The sequence below is a fragment of the Mandrillus leucophaeus genome, unplaced genomic scaffold, assembly GCF_000951045.1.
Source record: "Mandrillus leucophaeus isolate KB7577 unplaced genomic scaffold, Mleu.le_1.0 Scaffold851, whole genome shotgun sequence".
NCBI lineage: Eukaryota > Metazoa > Chordata > Mammalia > Primates > Cercopithecidae > Mandrillus > Mandrillus leucophaeus.
The window spans coordinates 256,821-277,954 of record NW_012109264.1 but is presented as its reverse complement, the minus strand read 5'-3'; the positions used below and the strand labels follow the sequence as shown (position 1 = coordinate 277,954).

The following is a 21,134-nucleotide window of genomic DNA, read 5'->3' as shown; positions in this document are numbered from 1 at the left end:
CAAGGTGGTCACTGCTTGTGCTCCTGTGATCCTGGGAGATTGATGGAAGCACCTCTTCCAATGAGTTACAAGGCTGTACTTGCTTAGATTAATGAAGGGTGGAACCCTAGTACCCTGGAATACAAGACACATTAAGATTGGCCCTTCCCACCACCATTTTCAATGAAGTACTGTTATTATTTATTTATTTTTTATTTATTTATTTATTTATTTTAGAAAAAGCTCTAGGAGAAGCGTGAGATTTATCTTAAAAAGGGTCTTGCCTTGTGCAGGTTTGGGTTGGCAGAGGATTAATTAGAAAGACAAGGGAAAAGAAAGACTATTGCATTTATTCAAACTTCTGTTATATGAATATTGTGCCATTTAATTTTCACGACAACCCCTAAGGGCAGACAATCATACTCATTTCAATGAGATCAAGCCCCTTGCTTCGTATCACCCAACCAGTAACTGGTTGGAACTAGGTTCAAGTCAGGCAGTCTATGTTCTTTCCTCTGTCTTTCAGCAAAGACTAAATACTGGTGAGCAAAATAAGGATTTTATATATGTGTGTGGGTATCCGTTTGAGTGACAGAAAGATATCAACTTGTCATTACCCATTATTGATCAGTAAACTAATCAGCTGTCCTTTATGCCCACTTCTATTTCCAAAGTGGGACTTGAACTGAGGTCTAGTCGATTCCAAATACTGTGGCCCTGAAGCCATTATTAGCCTCATGGAGCCATCTCCTCTAGATTTGTTAAAAGCTATATTACCCTTGAATGAGGATCTGGGGACTTTTGATGTAAGCTGATCTCTGAAGACATGAGACAAGTGACCAGCCTGAGTCTCACGCTCAATCAAGGAGGACAAAGAAAGATGGCCAACAACCTAGAATAACAAAATCCAAAAAAGAATGTCTACCAAAATGCAGGTCTTCTTGCCAAATCAGAATTTTGGGGGCAGAGTGATGGGATGGTACCTGCATTTCAAACGAGATCCCCAGATGATTCTTAAGTTTGAAAGCTCTTAGCCTGAGATGAAAAGAGTTTTAGTACATAAATTTGTCATAAGGACAAAGGATGCCTTTTCTCGAAACAATTAAGAATCAAGAGGAAAAATATCAGCATTAAAAGAAGGAAGGAACTTTAATCTTCCTTGATATGGCTTGATTATAACACTTTACCCACAAAAATGCCCATATCCAAAGCATAGTTACCCAATCAATTTTGAAGTATATATTAAACATATCTTAATCTTTATTCAAGATGAGGAAGTCACCTTATTCTAAGGTGATAACATTGTTTTTTTTTTTTTTTTTTTGAGACGGAGTCTCGCTCTGTCACCCAGGCTGGCGTGCAGTGGCCGGATCTCAGCTCACTGCAAGCTCCGCCTCCCGGGTTTACGCCATTCTCCTGCCTCAGCCTCCCGAGTAGCTGGGACTACAGGCGCCCGCCACCTCGCCCGGCTAGTTTTTTGTATTTTTTAGTAGAGACGGGGTTTCACCGGGTTAGCCAGGATGGTCTCGATCTCCTGACCTCGTGATCCGCCCGTCTCGGCCTCCCAAAGTGCTGGGATTACAGGCTTGAGCCACCGCGCACGGCCTAACATTGTTTTTTGAACACTTAGCTTAATGAAATAATTCCAAATAAGTGTTCCTATGTTATTAAGCTCCCCTAAGACGCTAAAGGTTTTGGGCTGGCTACTCTGCCTTGGAAACATCCATAAGTAAATGTAATTAATTGTCTTCCCTATCCTAGGTTTCACCGGGTTAGCCAGGATGGTCTCGATCTCCTGACCTCGTGATCCGCCCGTCTCGGCCTCCCAAAGTGCTGGGATTACAGGCTTGAGCCACCGCGCACGGCCTAACATTGTTTTTTGAACACTTAGCTTAATGAAATAATTCCAAATAAGTGTTCCTATGTTACTAAGCTCCCCTAAGACGCTAAAGGTTTTGGGCTGGCTACTCTGCCTTGGAAACATCCATAAGTAAATGTAATTAATTGTCTTCCCTATCCTAAGCCTAATTCAGTGTCCTTTCCCAGAAGAGAAGTGAGGACCAGAGGCTGAGAAACATCACCTTCTTGTAAGTGCTCTGAAAATGGAAGGGCCCAAGATAAGTGATCCCACAAAAGGTTAAGTTCCTCAGTGTGTAAAGAAGGCTCACAAATCAAAAAGACAAAGGTGAGCACTGCAATAATAGATGGGCGATGAAGACAATTGTGTAAATCATACCATTAAGGTATGAGAAACGTGCAAGTCACAAAAGGAGAAATATAAAGGCCAAAATATGTACTGACAACCCTTCAACTGCAATAATAATTTTAAAAATAAAAACAGAAATGCCAGGCTGGTGCTGCTTTTTACTTCTTATCAAATTGACAATTTTTAAAAAAGTGTAAGCACAATTTTTGAAGGCAATTTCAAAATGACTATTAAATATTTTTAAATGTGAATTCTCTTTCACCCACCGCTAGGATTTTATCCTAAAAAATAAATAAGTAAAAATGCATAACTTAATTATGAGAATAGTCATTACAACACAATTTGTAATTTATAACAGTGAAAAACTTTTTTAAAAAGCCTGAAATGGTTAAAATGTGCAATGAGATAGTATGTAAATACTAAAATCACTGTGTAATTGAAGATTTAATTATGGGGAAAAAAGCTCAAGCAAAGAATGTTTAGCACTATGTTACAATGCCCTGTGCATACAGTGGTCTATTTTTATAAAAGTTGTTGATATGGTTTGGTTCTGTGTCCCCACTCAAATCTCATCTTGTAGCTCCCTAATTCTCACATGTTGTGGGAGGGACCAGTGGGAGATGACTGAATCATGGGGGTGGGTCTTTCCTGTGCTGTTCTCATGATAGTGAATTGGTCTCATGAGATATAATGGTTTTTAAAATGGGAGTTTCCCTGCACAAGCTCTCTCTTTGCCTGATGCCAGCCACGTAAGATGTGACTTGCTCCTCCTTCACCTTCCACCATGATTGTGAGGCCTCCCCAGCCATGTGGAACTGTAAGTCCAATAAACCTCTTTCTTTTGTAAATTGCCCCATCTTAGGTATGTCTTTTCCAGCAGCATGAAAATGGACAAATATGGTTGTGTACGTAAGTCTGTAGATTCACACTCATGAAAGACCAGAATGACAGATGCCAGAATGGTAACAGTGGTTACCCTGGGTTGAAAGATCCAAACAGATTTCATTTTTTTCTTTTTTGCCTTATACTTAGTATCAACTTTTATTAGTGAAAATGCATTCTTCTATTAATAAGAAAATATCAAATAGGAATGCTCAATAAGGAAATACCAATATGATTGGTAGCATCTGACAGACACATTATGTTTTCTATATCTCTTTACTATAGTTGTGATTTGTGCTTGCCCATGAGATCTGTAAGGCCACTTAGGAAATATTTAGCCTGACTAAAGAAGGGCAAAGGATTCATCTGTGAAATGTGGGAGGAGCTGAGGAAGGCCTTTGGCAACTGGAATAGGTCCCCTCTCCACTATCCAGAGGTCTGCTTAGAAAGTCCTGATGATTGGCTGGGTAGTGAAGGAAGCTGTTGAGTCACTAATTCTAACCTGGCTGAGGCCCAAGCCTTGGGTCACATGACCTGTTACATATCATCCACACTGGGTGATTTTTGAGAGTGAAGGGAGGTGATACTAATTTCACATTGTAAAAATAGGCATCTTCTACTCTCCCAGGCAAACCAGGACATATGGCCACCATGGTCATAGGAAATTCATAGATTTATGGCATTATCTGCTGAAGTGGTCAGGAGCTGTCCAATGTCCTCATTTCACAGATAAAGAATCCAAGGACTAGAGAAGGAAAGATGTGTTTGCTAAGCTACATGAGTCATGAGCACACTGTTCTGAAGCTTAACTCAAAAGACTCCTGTGAGGGAGCAGGGAGTGAGCCACCTTTGAAATTCCACGGCAGGGAGTACACAGAACTTTTATTCTCTGCTGAAACTCCACTGAAAAGAGTCACATCAAAATTGACCCATGCCTTTCGGCTCTTAGAGTTCACAAAAAATATCCTGCTAACAGCTACAGGGGGTGAGGCAGTCTTATCTAACCTTCTTAAACTGAGTCTTTATTCATTTCCTTATTCATTCAACAGGTATTTATGCAATACCATGAAGTACATAAAAGTCCTGTTTCACATAGTGTTGTGGATAAGTATGCCAATTATTATAGGCAAATGTGACCAGGGAATGTCTGAATGATATTTCTGTACATTTCAATGGAGCTTTGTTCATTTCAGTGTTTAAACATTTCAGTGTTCTCATAAAGGTGGAAAGGCAAACGCATTCCCTCATTCATGTATCTTCTTATTGTTCAAACAGAATAAAGCCTTTTCTTTCCTACAAAGATTGCAAAGGAACAATTATTTCCATTTCCATTTTTCCTTTCAGAAAACATACTTTTATGGTCCAGGCTTGTTCCCAAGAAGAAGGGTAGGGCAGTGGGAACAGAAGAGGCTTTAGAATCATAAATATTGTATGTATTTTTAAAATTCTAAGATATATATTCTTACTAAAAATGTGCAATTTTCCTTAAAATGTGCACTTTAACATCTCTGAAATCAGCATGCACCTTATTATCAAGGGAATCCTAAAATCTTGAGTTCCTTCCAGGGAGGTTTGCAATTGCTTCTGTGGTCACCAGGTGGCAATATTAACCCAGGATCATTTTAAATTAAATTCTCTGATAATTTTTCTTTTTTTGTCCACATTCTAAGTGTAAATCCATGCAGCAAACCTATGCAGATTCCATTTTGGAGTTTAAATTCTTGGGAAGCTTCTTCCCTTTATTTAATCAATACCAGGATATAGGCATGTGGGTTTCCTCACTGCCCTTGCCTAAGGGGGATGTCCTACCAGCCTCAGTCCCCCCACATCCTTACCCTGAGGGTGTAAGCCCAGTTTATTAGTGTGTGTTTCCTCTTAGAAACCCATATTGAGTTTCTTTTTCCTTTCTGAGTGCTGTATAGAAAATAGAGCATCTCACAGTTGATGACACCTTAGCGTGAATGAAATATGGTAGCTGGATTTTGAGATCTAAGGTCTCTACTTAACCTCTTGGAAGTTTAGTTTTCTCTTCTGTAAGTGGAATAGTAAACTGACATATCTAACAGCAAGCACAGAGGAACTGCATATTAATGCTATTTTCTGATTCTGGAATCCTATGTGTTTGAAAGCCTTGTTTTAATTTTGTTATGGCTCTAGAACGCTTTCCTACTTAGCCTGTCCTGTAAACTCCCTCTCTATGCCTCCCACTGCATCCAAAGTTTGACAAAAGGAAAATGAAGACAGAACAGTGTTGTCTACTTCGTACGAAACCCTGGGAAATCAAGTCCTGGGAACTCCTGGCAGAGGCAGCATAGTCAACAGAAAAGAGCAGTGGCTATGGCATCATGGTGGGCGCAGATTCTAGTCCCTTTCTGACAGTTTGACTTTGGGAAAACTTCATAATAATTTCTCCATGTCTTCTTTCATCAAGTATAAAATGAGGTTCATAATAACATCTACTTTATATTACTGTTGTTGTCAGTTGATTTATGCAGGCAGCTTAGAAATAGTGCCTGGTACTTGGTAAATACCCAATGAATGTTACTTGTGATATATTCTCTGCTCAGCAGTAACACAGTCCCTAGAGATGATCTCAGAGCAAGAGTCAATGAAGAATATCTCTGTGACAGAAGAGAAGTGATCGTTTTTCTGATATGTGCTGTTGCCGTCACCACTGGGGAACCCATGTAATGCTTAGCACAGGTTAGGTGGTCTGTGGCTAAACTGTCAATGGGCAAGTCCCATGTTTGTTCAGGGTGCTGTCCTTTGGCTCTTCTAGAAGAATCTTCCCTGGTCACAGAAATCAACCTCAGGCATGCTGTGCCTCCCTTAGGTCCATTTCTGGTCCAATACCAGATGGCTGCAGATGAGATGTGAATGCTATTAAATAAAACACACTAGAAACTATCTGTAGTATGCAGGGGTTAGGTTATTAGTAAGACAAGTGCGTCTTTAGCAAAAATAAATAAAAGCGTTTTGTATAGCTCTGGACACAGGCATTTACACAAGCTAATTGAGAAGATTCTTTGTAAAGCCATCAGCTCTTCATCCTAGCTTCTTCAATGCAGTAACTAGGAAAGAAAATGCATTTATTTTGGTCCTTAAGCCCTTAATCGTATGATGAATAAGAGAAGTGTGTCTGTTAGTTTTTTTGTGGGGGATTGAGGGAGGCAAAATGTTTCTTTTCCTTTTGTTTTGTTAGTACATAGACCCAATCCATCTCAAATTGGGAACTGTAGGTGAAGGTATTAATTTTGGAGTCTGCAATCCTGAGGTAGTTATCAAAGAAGCTCATTGGGAATGGTGTATGTGCACAGAATTGTGAATTCTCTGAACTAAGGAAAGCAAATCTCCCAGGCAGCTGAACAAACTTACAAAAAAATTGCTCACTGGAGCTTTACAGAGTATTGAATCAAACTCCAGAAATTTGCTTGTAGATTCCCTGCTGTTCCTGCCTGAGGCTCCTGCAGATGCCAGGCACCTCTTGTGCTCAGTCAAGGAAGGTCTGTCAGCTTCCATCAGCGCAAAGGAGCAACCCAGTTAAGCAGGGTCGGCACCCCATCTGCCCACTCCCCTCTCCAGTTCAAAGCTGAGGTGGGGGAGGGGAATGGAAAAGTCATCATTAATATGATGATAGCTGCCATCCTTGAACACTTTACCTAATCAAGGTATTGCCCTGAAGACTGCCATATTAACTGTGAGGTAGGTGCATTCATTTTCCTCATCGTACAGAGAGGAACTCATGCTCAGAGAGGTTACTTTACTTATCTAAGGTCACACAGCAAGAAAGTGGCAGAGGTGGAATTCAAATTTGACTCTAAATCCACAACCCATCTTCTTTCTACTAGGCCTAGGTCAGCAGACAATTGGGAAGACGGGAGAATAGATATCTAAAGTCTAAGAAAGACAGTGTTTATCACTGATGCTTACATCAAGTTATTGGGTGCCTTCATAATTGTGTTAAAATGGTTGCAGCTGATGTGAATTCATCTAAAAGCAAAGGTAAGTGGCTATTAATGCCACTTGGCTTAATAATCTCAAAGTGGAAGAAACTCTTTTGATGCTTACTGAGTTAAAAGAGGTTTTGTTCTTTGAGTCCTCTTTTCCTTAAAGAGCAAGCTGATGCTCTCTTAATCTAACTTGCATCTCCTTTCATGGCCTTCAGTCTACTCATGATTTTCAAGGAGAAAAATAGAAGACACTACCAAACCAAACCAAACCAAACCAAACCAAAGCAAACAAACAAAGAAACCAAAACCACAGCCCCTGGGCTCTCTCTCCAGTCCCATGAACATTTAACACAATTAACTCAGAAAAAGAGCCACTGTGTAGACCCAGCTCTACCTTGTGCTCCAGGCTGGAGTCTTTAAACATCAGTGAGAATGGCTTGATATGCTCTCTTCTCAATTTATCGCCACTCCGCAAGTCGATGGTATGTTCTATTCTCTTGTTAATTTCCTCAGGCCCAGACTGGACATGCAAAGCTTGTGCAAGATGGTTTGGAAGCAGATTTATTGAATTTCTTGTTAGGGCAGCCAGAGTCTAGGGGGAAAGCACATGCAAACACAATAAACCTGCTAGTCCCCTTTAGATAAAAAAGAAATGCAATGTTTTTAGATCATGTTGCATTGCAAACAGTAATAGCATTCCATGCAGTTGTATTCAGTGAAACCTACAGAAGTTGATCTGATAGCATTTGGTGCAGAGAAATACAACCTGGCAAAATATCACATCCAGAGGGACACTTCCCTTTTCTCTATGTAGGCACACTGAATTCCTTTGGTTGAGGTATTTGGAGAGTTGTTGGCTTAGAAATGTTAATCAAGACCCTTTCTCTAACCAGGCACAACCTGGGTATGAGAGAAAGAGAACCAAAAAAATAACGGAAAGTAAATATATATTAAAAGTCCACAAAAATGATCATCTCCAACTGAGTAGATTCCACATTTTCGTGTGACCTTTCATTTAATGGTGGTGGAGAGTCTTGGGGTCTTACGGCTTGCATTTTTTTTTAGCATCACTCATAGAAAGACAGCCAAATGTGCCAGGATCTGCTCCTTAAACTTGACAAAGATTGTTAAATTTTTTACTTTGTTAATATGTCCCTCCCTCAGCATAGGCCATTATATATCTATATATTCATATAGATATATGTGTGTAATTTCTTTTGGGTAAAAAATGCAAGTAAGTTGCAGCCTCCCACCATTTCACAGGGTTACACAGCATGAGACGGGGAAAGGCATAACCACCATGGTTGGTCACTGGATATGAATACATGGATGCAGAAACTGCATTGGCTTACAAAGACACACCCGGTTTGGCAGGGAGACCTTTTCTCCTGGTGATTTAGCAGCCATGATAAGATTAACTGGCTGGATCTAGCCAAATGCAGTGTTCACTCACAGCACCAATTTAAGGCAGCTTCTTAGATTTAAAAAAAAAAAAAATGTGAGTTGGACCTGAAGGGATATAGGGATAAGGAAGCTCAACCCATCCTTCCAACAGATTTTCTTGAGGGAAAGTAGAGGATGCCACGCATCTGTAGAGTGAGTAAAGAAGTGAAAATTCTCTGCCTCTATACACACTCACTGCATTTGCTTTTCTCTGCCAGCTTCTCAGCTTGGCTATGTTTAGAACACAGGCTAGACGAAGATAAGATTATAGAGTCATCAAATGGCAGCCTGTGAGAGGTGACATAGGACCTTGCAGATCCTCTTGCCAAACCTTCAGATATGGATGAGCCTCAGAGAGACTTGCCCATTTGCTGCCAAGCCAGATCTGTTGACTCCAGGACCACAGCTGGAGTCAGGAGCTTTGACCTCTGTGAAGCCATCCAGCCCACCCCATAAGGATTCTCCCTATGGTGTTGTTGAACCCTTCATTTTAACCTTCATGAAGATAATCAATGTAACATAAATTCAAAGCCTCTAAAGCGTTCTGTAGCAGGGCTCATCATGGCTAGAATTTACTGAAACCCTCTTCTCCAGCCCTAGAATAAAGAATAGAGCTGCATGTGCTAACATGAGAAAGCAAAATATATGCGCTTAGGGCACTGAAGCATGTAATTTCAGCTCTGAGTACCAAGGAGACTACTACAGCGAAAAAAATAGATGTTAGGGGGAGGCATGTTAGGAGAAGGGCTGGAGCAGAGACAAGGAAGCAAGAACCAATGTTCCAGATAATTGAACAGCAGGATACATGTGGGGCCAGAGAGTTTAGCCCCTGGAATTAAATGCCATTAGTACAGCATCCCAGAAAGCAAAGGAAGCTGAACTGTTGGCCACTTGGTGGATTTCCCATTGTTTTTTTGGGCAGAAGTGTTTTTCCTATGGCATGGAACATGATAAAACTCCATTTTCCATCTTGGAGAGAAGATGGAAATGACAGTCCAGCTGTCCTTGTCTGACCATACATTCTGACCTTGGGATGCCAGGATGCCCTTGTAAGTGCTTGGAACTGGGTCTAACAGCTGGAGATGAAATCTGCTACATCTAAGCACATTCATAGTTAGGCATCTCTCACTGTCTGATATTTTTATTTGTATATGGTTTTCCTTCTATGAACTAAATTGAGCTTATCCACTCTACCAGTGCCTTATGCCTTCAGTGACTCTAAGACTTTTGGATTTCACAGAGGAGGGAAGTTTCAAAAAATAGTTTGGGGACTAATTTGTTTAAATTACAGTAGCAGCAGCAGCAGCAGCAGCAGCAGTAGCAACAGCAGTAGGAACTACAGCTCTTTAATGTGACCATTATGTAATAGAAGAAAGGGCATTTTTTTTTTTTCCTCAACAGGAATGATGCAATCTCAGAATAAAAGACAGTCCTTTACATTGAATACATTTAGTTTAATAAATAACTATCTACTTTGTTCTTATTTTTCTCCTATTGATGTAAACTGGTGAAAATGTTAGCAGGAACCGATACTGGTATGTAGAGGACATTTGGAAATTAGGAATAGACATTGCTTCCTGGTTGCCTGTGCTGTATTCAGCCGTCCATTCAGAGAAGGATTCTGCTGCCATTGGCCACTTCTGTAGGACAGAGACCAATGAAATCTCCTCCTTTCGAAGCTCCCCTGCTCCTCTCCACATTCTATTGGCTGTCTATGTGGTTGCTTCAAATGAGAGAGAAATTTAGAGTCATTCTTCTTTCTTTCATCACCACCACCAAGTTATGGGTAATGGGAGGGAGCTCCTTTCATCAAAATGTCAACAATGTGGTGGAGAATTCTTTTCTTGCCCATGTAGTTATTTTCATTCTTTGCAAGTGTTTTCCTAGCATTTTATGCAGGTAGTCAATTTTCAGTGGTATTTTTTTTTTTCTGATAATTTCCTCTGTCAATTACATGTGACAATTACATGTGCTGTTTGGCCAGCAACCTCTCTAGCACCTACCTCACTTCTTACGGGTATATGTGCTTAAGGGAAGACCATCATTAACTCAAGATGGCAAGCAAATTGAAACTAGAAAGGGACATCAGGAAATCATCTGCTTTCATTTAATTCCCAGTACACTGCAAAGCATACATGTCTTTGGGGGTGACTATGATTTGGGATCATCTGTGATACCCCTCTATCTCATTAGTCATTTGTAATGACCACTAAGACGTCACCTTCAGTGGGATAATGTTACCAACATAAAAAATCCATACACTGATATATTCACAGTGATTCATTTGTAGTCAGTAGTGGAGACAGGTATAACTTTCCTTATTTGTCTATTTGGTGTCATTAGAGTCATACTGGAATGAGCTATTTTTAATAGAATAAGGCTTTCTCTTTTTAAGACTTACAGCACCAGTGTGAGCTAGACTGAGATCATGTTTAAAAATAGCATAAGCTTCCAAATAATGATTCCAGTATTAAATTGACCTCCAAATGTTGAGACGGTTCTTTCATATAAACACCTTCAACAATTGGCTAAAGAATAGGAAAAACAAATGGATGAAATGGAAGAAAATGGAAAATGCCATAATACTTGACTATAATATAATATATATATAATTGAATACATATATTTGAATGTATGCTTCAATGTATGATTGAAGTATATATTGTATTTATATATAATATATGTATGTGTATACTTAGCTTGTGTTTTTGATATTTGAGATGTCAGACTGAAGCAGCAATATAATATAATGTTATAAATGATGTTATAAATAAATAATGCTATTCATTTACTTTAGCTGGTGCTTAGATATTTGGGAGGTCAGGTTGGAGCAGCAGAAATGGCAGAGTTTGCAGCTGAGATGGCCTCTCACGACTGAGTTTTTCCCCAAAAAGATGTTGAAGACCGTAGTAGATTTATCCTAATGGAGATTGGTGCTCTCCTCAGGTATTCCCGTAAATGCTTCCTCCCTCACAGGTGCTTGAGACAGATCAAAGTGCAAATGATCTGAGCTGAATCTCTGATACTTGACAATTTGGGGGTTCTGGTGAAAATTATAATGAGAGGGTCAGGTAGCCCTTTGTAAATTGCATTTGAACGGGCTGGAGGAAGTCATGAATCCTCTTAAGCTCATCATTTGGTTTATGATCAGAATACTCTTCTTTAGAACTTGTCTCTTATCTATGTTCCTAGTAAAATCCTACTTTTCTTGCAGATCCTATCATTTCATGGGTGGTCATAAAATTTGGTATTCATTCACCAGTTTGTCATGGCAAATAATTCTTCCCAGCAAGATTGCAGGATGAAGGTGTACTGTCTAAAAACATCCAGTTTTATTGAGTCAAAAACATTTTAGGTCTTAGGGATCATATACTCAAATCTCAAAAGACCCTGTAAAGCATCCTTATAGACACTGCAAATCAGCTTACATAGTTACAATACTGGAGTGATCTAATTCATTGTTAGATCCTCCTAATTCACTCTTTCTCAAAAATGTGTTTCAAGAAACACAAGAATGATGAGAAGCTTCATTACAAAATGGTTCTGTGGACCAATCACTTTAGAAAATGTAGATCCATTATTTGTTTACTGCCATTTCTCCTTACCTTAATTTTGTCTCTTTTGTTCATTTCTTTGTCCCCAAGGCCTATGACAAAGCTTGACACTTTGTAGTCACTTAAATACTTTGTAACCACAATAAATGTGTTTACTGCATGAAAAATTTCTTATATCTTCCTATCTCAATATACTTTACTGAGATAAAGGCACTGATAAGTTCTGCAGAAATAAGACTTTTAAACTCTGCATCTTCCAAACTTTTTTGACCACAAATCCCCCTTTTCTTGAATTGCCTCTATATGTTTCATGGAATGTTGTTTGGGAAACCGTGCTTTAAAGTTCTTCCATGCTATTATTCACAATTTCCACACACTGGACCTGTTTCTGATCTCTGAACAAGGTCTATATCCATCTCCCTCCATGTGGCTGCTTTCCAGTGTCCTTAGCTTTCTTCACTAGGCACAGGAAATTTATTTCCCCAATTGTTCCATAGGTGACATAGTTTCTACATATTGCACAATTCTTAGTTTGTCCATGCCTTGTGGGGACTACTTCACAGAGTACCAGACCCAATGCATGTGGTATCTGACCTTGTGGTGGAGTCTGGGCACCTGACATAATCTGACCTATTAAGTAATTACTCATATTATACATTAAAACATGTAGCATCTAGGCATGTATCCTACTGCTACTTTAAAAAATAAATAAGACATCACGTCCTCCAGGAAGCCTACTCTGAGGCTGCAATTGTCCTTATCACAATTACTATGATTCATTATAATTGCCTAATTAGGTGATTGTTTCTCTAGACTATGATCTCCTTGAGGCCAGGCACTGTGTTTTATCTATAACTGAGTCTCCAGTCCCTGGTATATTTGCTAGGTTCATAATAAGTGTATATGAAAAGAAGGAATGAATGAATGGATAGATGAAAGGCTGAGTGCCTCTAGAAGAAGATTGTCCCCAGGGCAGTGTTTCTGGTCTTTAGCTGCAAAAGTCCCTTTAGTTTTTTTCTGTTCTCTCCAAAATGGACTTCAAATTTTGGAAAGATTCTGTTTCCATACTGTATTAAATAAGAAGTAGTTTATTTTCCTGCGATTTGATCAAATGCCTAGTTTTTCTCAGCATGAGATAAAAGGCACTACCAGTGCAGTTAATATTCCAGCAAGAGCAAGGACCTTTAAAGGCAGCCTAATGATGCTTGCCAATATGAGGTTTTATTCAGACTTTTGGAATCCAGAGAATGTCACTCCCATTACTACCTGCCAGTGCTGGCTGCTAGAGCACACCAGAGACCACAGGTTGGCAAGTGGTAACCGTGAGCCTTTTCTGGGACCACCACCTGGGCTAACTTCAGTTTGTGTGTTCTCCATGAGCCAGCTGGTGGAAGGAGGTTAAGGTCATTAGTGAAAGCACTTTATTCCTTATTAGCTCCCTGACAAGGCACATGTGGTAGTCTTCGGATTTAGCTCTAGTGGTTGTGACTGAGGTCTCACAGAGTGGGCCAACTCATTGCTGATATGGGAAAGACCTAGAGAGAACGTCAAGTTCAGCAATCTCAAGGCATGGCTGTGCAGCTTCTGTCTTTCATGCTGAGATGTCTTAATCTTTCCCAGAGACTCTGCTTGTTTTCAGTTTCAGGCTGGAATCTGCATTCAGAAATAGGTAGGGCCAATAGCTTCCCCAACCTATTCCTGGAGCACGCTTCCATTACCCCCGTGGCAGCATGTTTCTGTGCCTAACTTGGAAGCTTCTGTACCTCTGTTTTAAACTGGCTGCCTGCAGCCTTTGGGTTATGGAAAAGGCAGAGGTTCCACCTTTTAGTTCTTATGAACTTCCTATGTCCTGCCAGATACAAGAAAAACAGTGAGCCTAAGTAAGAGTACCCCAACAGTACACATTACAGCAATTCTTTCTCTACTGTTTGCTAAAATGGCAGCCCAACCCCTGGAAGAGAAGCCATCTACTTTCAAAAGGGTTATTTTGTGTTCTTTTTTTGACAAATTATAACAATATACAATTATATGGTACATTGTGATATGATATATGAATATGTTGTACAATGATTGGATTAACCTAGTTAATGTGTCCATCATCTTAAATACTTATCATTTATTCTTAAGAAAGCTTATACCTTGGGAAAGCTTCAAGGTGATCTAGTCTACAATGGTTTGCATTGAGGACCTCAGGAGAATGCTTGTTATATTTGAAAATGGCACAATTTTTTTTCTCTCAAATCTGGGAATGGGGAGATGTGAGATGAAATATTTTCCTAGTAAGAAAGTGCTAAGTGGTATTTGAGTAAACATTGACTTGGAGAGCCCTTGATAAAACATCCACATGAGATCTCCAAGACCCTGTCTTATAACAAGTTTTCCTTCTTATGGGAGTGGAGGTGCTAGTGAATAGGACGATTTCCCATAAGCAAGGTATGTTAGTTAAGATTGTTGCAACTTTTCCTGTCTATACTAAGAGAAAATGAAACGGTACAACTAAATGATCTGTTTGATGCTTTTTTAGTTAAAAATCATGCTTACTTTTCCTTTTATTTTTTGAATATTTATGTCACTGTAATCTGTTTTCCAAGAAAAGCAAATGAATGTTTAACGAGATCTTATTGTGGGAGGAGGTCTGTGGGATTCTGCTTTGGAAAGCGGTTTAAGTAATTTTCATAATAGTCTCATAGCTTCTGCTCCAGGAAACGATATAACAAGGGTCAGAATGTCCATTCTGTTGAAATATTAGCCTAGACATTTCTAATAAGCCTACTGTAGGATTTCAGCACCCCTCTGTTGTCTGGTTTCCCAGTTATGAGTAAACGATGTCAGTCTGGGGCTTAGGCCATTTGGAAAATTGTTGCTTCCCATCTTTAGGCAGAATTGGAAGTTTCCAACCATTGCCTGGATGCTAACTTTGATAGGGATGAAGGAATCTGTGAAATCCTTTGATGGACTTTTGTTCCTTGGTGTCCTGAAATTTCAGTCTATGAATGAAGAAAATAAAACAATGGCAGGGGAGGAGCCCCTAGCTCTGGCTGATACCACAGTAGGCACTTACTCATTTGCGACTCATTTGAACCCCACAACCTGACACTTGGCTTTTCAAATAATATTGGCAAACTGGAGCATGAAAACAGTTTACTCATTTGGGGGTTTAGGTCCCAGGATATTCAAGCACAATGCTAGGTTGTCTTCCTGGTGTGCTTTGCCTGACATTACATGCCTCGCCTCTTGCTTCAGTTCAACCTACTTCTGGGTCATGGCTTTAGACCCAGATGTACTCTCCTGGTTCTCTTGAGATGTGATGTGGGCAAGTGGTCAGCTGTGGCTTATCTCCAGGCTCAACCACAATTCCAGGTGATTGGGCAGAGCTCTCAGGATAAGAAGACTCAGACCTCACAGAGGGAGTTACCAACATTCTGGATTTTCTCCCTTAGACTTGCCCTAAGGACTCTAGCCAGGTTAACTTGGGTCAAGTGGGGTCTGACAATGCCTGAGAAGCTTGCCTGCCTGCCTGCCTGAGAAGCTTGCCTGACTCTGTTTCACCAGTCTATTAGCTAATCCTAGACACTTGCCTCTGATATCATTCTTTGGGCTCTTTAAAAAGAAGATTCTCATCTCAGTTTGGGAAATGTGATTATGACTGAGACATTACACACTTGGGTCATTTTTTTAAATCAAAAAATGTTGTTAAACTTCTGCAGAATTGGAGGAAACAGAACTTGGCACACTCATTTAGATCTGACCACTTTGACGCCATACGATTTGAGGCAAATTGTCAATTGAATTGAATTTTTAACTTTTAAAGTATCACATCCGTAGTAATGTGTGGAACAGATATGCAAACTCCAAAACGGACTTCATCTCGGGATTAGGGATGGTATAAGTGCTGGGATAAGGTATGATCTAGGAATAGAGGCAAGATTTCTGCCAGGATTCACATGGGACTCGTAAGTAGGGGAGAGAGAAACTGAAACGTCAGTGGTTTGTTCATAGGGCCACAGGGTAGGTGTGAATTGAAATATCTCCTAGCACTGCATTAGCTGGGTTGAAATGTCATTGGCTGTGGTTGGTGAGATGACCACTATCCTGTTGACTGAATGACCTTGGGTTGGCAACTGGAGAATTTTAGCTCAGGAAATGAATAAACAAACATATATCCAGACCTACGTTACTCTATTTTCTTGTGAACAACAAAGATGGGATTTTTTTAGAAGTGTCAATGCCATGGGGAAAAGAAGGGGTGTGTGTGTGTGTGTGTGTGTGTGTGTGCATGTTTATATGTGTGTGTGTTTGTGGGTGTGCATGTTTGTGTGTTTTGTGGGTGTGCAATCTTCTGTGTGTGCATGTTTGTGTGTGTGTTGGGGTGTGCATGTTGATGTGTGTGTGTTTGTGGGTGTGCATGTTTACATTTGTGTGTTTGTGGGTGTGCATGTTTATGTGTGTGTGTTTGTGGTTGTGTTTTCTTAATAGAAATTTTGGGAAAATTGAAATAGAATTATTTAAAATTTTAGCTTTGAAGGTTCAGAAGTAACTTTTAATTTAGGCAGATGAAAAACTTACACCTTGGGTTGCTGATAAATTGCTCATGTTTGGTGTTTTAAATTTCTCAGTATGAGGTTTTTCAGACCCCTCTTATACAATTTACTAATCAAATGTAGTTATTAATGCTTTCCTTAATTTAGTTCCAATGGAGCAACAAATTACTGACCTTCAAGAATCTGCATCTCTTACTTTTCACCAGCTGTGTCAGGGCAAAACCAGGAAAAGAAGAAACCATCTACGTTAGAGCTAAATTGCTACATCTTTGGAGTTGTGGCTTCTACTTCCTTTTACCCTAACCTTCCCAACACACATATTTCTATAAGAATGTGTAATTCGTTTAGCTTTTCTGGCTTTTTATTATCCCGAGTGTTCATTTCCAGGCTTATCACTTATGAGTGGTCCTGTGTTTAAGTCTTCCCAAGACATGAAGTCCAGAGTGGGTGATACTGCATACAATGTATCCAAAGTCCTTACCATCTCACAGTGTGACATGATTCTTTAGGGGACTAAAGATAACATAAAAGTCACAGAGTGGGGGCCAGGCGCGGTGGCTCACGCCTGTAATCCCAGCACTTTGGGAGGCCGAGGCGGGTGGATCACGAGGTCAGGAGATGGAGACCATCCTGGCTAACACGGTGAAACCCCGTCTCTACTAAAGATACAAAAAATTATCCAGCCGGGGGTGGTGGCGGGCGCCTGTAGTCCCAGCTACTCCAGAGGCTGAGACAGGAGAATGGCATGAACCTGGGAGGCGGAGCTTGCAGCAAGCCGAGATAACACCACTGCAGTCCAGCTTGGGCAACAGAGCGAGACTCCGTCTCGAAAAAGAAAAAAAAAAAGTCACAGAGTAGGAAGAGACACTGCCAAATCTAGTGGTGCATAACCTGAAATTCACAACAGTAGTTTGGGAATCCTTGAGACAGAAGAGGACCTTGCAAAAACTTCCATCCATACTGTATGCTTACTGAAGATAAGCTACTGTAAGTCTCTTTTGGCACAAGGTGTCAAAATAAGTACATATATAAGTAATCAGGATGAGGCTGTTCAGGCCAACAAAAGTAGCAGTTATCTTTTCTCTGGCTAGAATTCAGTCACTTTAGAGTGGGGAGAACCCAGGTGTTTGTGTAGAGCAGGAAAACTGGTGGATCAGGGCACATATAAAATTACTTGAAAAATGGGAATGAAAAGTCACTCACATCAAATGCAATTTTGCTTGGAAAGAAAAATCTTCCTCGATATGAACTGCACTGTGTCAAACAATAAAAGTTACACTTGGTGGCAAAGAGATGAGAGCAATCCTGGTGTAGCTCAGTGAAGACATTTTACACTGAAGAATCTGGGCCCAGTCCTTGGCAAAGTGAACACCAAGATTGACAGAAAATAAATCCCACTTCTTTGTTTTCAAATTGAGGAAATAAGTCAGGGGAAAAGAATCCAGATTTTTGCTTTTTCTCTTCCTACCTATCTTCTCATATTTAAAATATCATACATTTTCCCCTTCACATATTTAAAGTGCTATACATTTATTAGTTCTTGTTTGTCAGCCCACAGTTTTATGACTCCCCATACAACATCTCAATATCTCATAAAATAAGAGTCCAATTCGCTTGTTTAGAAAAGTTTTAGCGGGTTATCAGCCATGGGAGTAACCATGGCTGCATGATGTATGCTTGACAACCTAAATGTATACTTTTCAGGTCTGTGGTTCTACATAAGCCTCAATCCTATCTCTACCTTTATCTCTTCTACCTTAGTCTACCCCAGGAACTTCAGAGAAAGGAAGGATAATGAGTCAAAGCAAATGGATCAAATTGCCTACTTAATCCATTCAGTGTTCTCTGGAAAGCTTCAAATGCACTTGTCTTTTGAAAGAGAATGAAAAACCAGATCCCACTAATGATTCTCCCTGGCTGAACTCAGCAGCTATCCTCAGAGTCAGGGCTAAGGACAGCCTGGGGAGTTTCATTGTCAGAAAAAGCCATGTTACCGGAAGAATGCAGCTTGACTTCAGGAAAATTTCCAAAGCTTTCCATGTTCTTGACCCTAAGTCCGCAAATGTCTTATCTAATAAACATCAAAACGCGATCTGATGTTAAAAAAATTACCTGTAGGGAAAAATATGCCTGTGATTCTCTGCATATTTGTATTGAATATGAACAATTAGATATCCTGTAACTTATCACAGAAGCAGTTACCTTTGAAAACACACCTTTCTAAAGATCAAGATTCAGTATTTCAGGTGTTTTTAGGGGGAGGAATTTCAGAAATTTCAGGTCAGAATTCCCTGTAGGGAAAGAAAAGTCAGTGCTTTGGTCTTGAGCAAAGAAACCCAGGCTGAGATGGTGGACTTGCTTTTTCTCTCGTTCTAAGGTTTTTTTTTTTTGAGACAGAGTCTCGCTCTGTCGCCCAGGCTGGAGTGCAGTGGCCGGATCTCAGCTCACTGCAAGCTCCGCCTCCCGGGTTCACGCCATTCTCTTGCCTCAGCCTCCCGAGTAGCTGGGACTACAGGCACCTGCCACCTCGCCCGGCTAGTTTTTTCGTATTTTTAGTAGAGATGGGTTTTCACCGTGTTAGCCAGGATGGTCTCAATCTCCAGACCTCGTGATCCACCCGTCTCGGCCTCCCAAAGTGCTGGGATTACAGGCGTGAGCCACTGCGCCCAGCCTTGTTCTAAGGTCTTGTTCCCTCATTCTTGGCTTAGTTCCTGCTTGCCTGTAGATCTCAGCTTAAGGTATTTCCTGATTAACTCAGATCAATTTTCCCTCATCTACTACTCTGTTCTGCAATAATTGTAACAATGTTCACAGTGAGCCTGCTGACCTCTTAGTAGCACCACCAAACTAAGCTCTAGAGTGCTTGCCCCACCTTCATTTCTCTATCCCCAGAGCCTGGAACTTGACTGGGGTTTCTCAGTAAGCTGTTGATAAATGCATGTCTGAATGAATGAATGAACAAATAAGCATTTTGATAGGATTGCCTTTCTCAAGCTGAATGATAAAAGTAAAATGAGTTTGAATTTAAAGAGTGCATTTTTTTTGCATGTCTTCATATTCACAAAAAAGGGGCCTGCCACTTAGTTTGAATCCACCATTTAGGGGCAGAAACAAGAAGGAAAGAAATCAAATCCCAGGGAACAGTATCACTCAATAAGAGAACATAATGACCCTAGTGAAAACAGGAGCTTGAAAGCAGGCAAAGTGTGATGATGTCTATAACGATGTTTGGGTGTTTATCTACATAAAATCATAACTCAGGTATCCGAAATGCTTAGAGAAAAGGGTAAATTTCATTCCCTAGTTAGGTAAGATTTTACCTCAAATACTTTTAAATTTTTTTTTCTTTAGCTCCTGTTGCTGAATTTGGTATTCATGTTTTAAGACAGTTCACCAGGATAAGCATAGCTGTTATCCTACAGTAAGATAACTGTAAACAGTGGATGTCCCCATAGCTTCCTGGTAAATTATTTATGGATGGTAGAATTCTGAAGTGTATGTGGCTCACCAGTATGGCCACAGTCTCGCAGCCTGTGTCTGAGGTAAGGAAATTGAATAGGGCAATGTCAGAGCTGAAAGGAATTGATGGATCATCCAGTCCAGTTTTGCTATTGTACAAATGAGGACACCGAGCCTTGGAGGGGAGAAGTGGTTGTCCAAGGTCTCTTAGTAGCAAGTGGACAAATCTGGCTCCAACTCAGTTCTGCTCAGTTTCTCTTCAGGCCCTTCCACTATCATATGTGCAGATTTTGAATCCTGCAGAGATTTACTCAAAGATCACAAGACTCACAGCCTACAGAATTAACCAGTTCACTCTGAGGAGCCTGAGGCTCAGCATTGGATCCACAGGGAGGTCTTAATCAGGACGGTGATCAGATGAGAATTCTTCCTTTTCTTCTAATAAATACAGGGAACAGGATCTAAGAAAAGTCCCAGCTGGAATTGGTGAAGATATAGTAACCTAAATATATTCTTTGACCATGCTCGCCAACCCAGCCAGCCTCCACTCTCTTCACATTTCCTTTTCTTCTGGCCTCAACACCTGCCAACTCAAGTGGGACTAAGTCAAATGGTTGTTTGTTTGCTTTACTACTAGGCACATGTGAGAGGCTGCCTAGTGTTGCCTTTTTCCAGGCAAACAATCATCATGCCAGGACACTCAGGCAATTAGATCCTTCTTGGTTGGGTAGGATTTCCAAAATTTAGCTGGAGCAGAATCTGGTCATTTCCTGATGTTTTCATATAAAATTTCTAAATAGCTCTGGTGAGTAACTCAAATATATGAGACCCATATATATGAGAGGGTGAATACATGTACATACACATACACACCCCACACATACATACACATATACACACACCACACACACACACATATATACACACTACACACACACACCACACCACACATACATACACATAGACATACATACCACACACACATATATATGCACTACACACACACCACCCCACACATACATACACATATACATACACACCACACACGCACATACACATACCACACACACACCACACCACACATACATACACATATACATACACACCACACACGCACATA

The 21,134-nt window shown here is 40.3% G+C and overlaps 1 protein-coding gene across 2 annotated transcripts in view; it reads right to left on the bottom strand.

The window, feature by feature from the left end:
* Positions 1-21,134, bottom strand: part of ADCY8 (adenylate cyclase 8 (brain)) — a 283,450-nt gene that overhangs the window by 95,477 nt on the left and 166,839 nt on the right. For both annotated transcript variants that reach the window (XM_011968626.1, XM_011968627.1), the window contains exon 8: positions 7,412-7,609. In XM_011968626.1, coding sequence (XP_011824016.1) covers positions 7,412-7,609 — 198 coding nt within the window. The remainder of the gene's footprint in view (positions 1-7,411; positions 7,610-21,134) is intronic.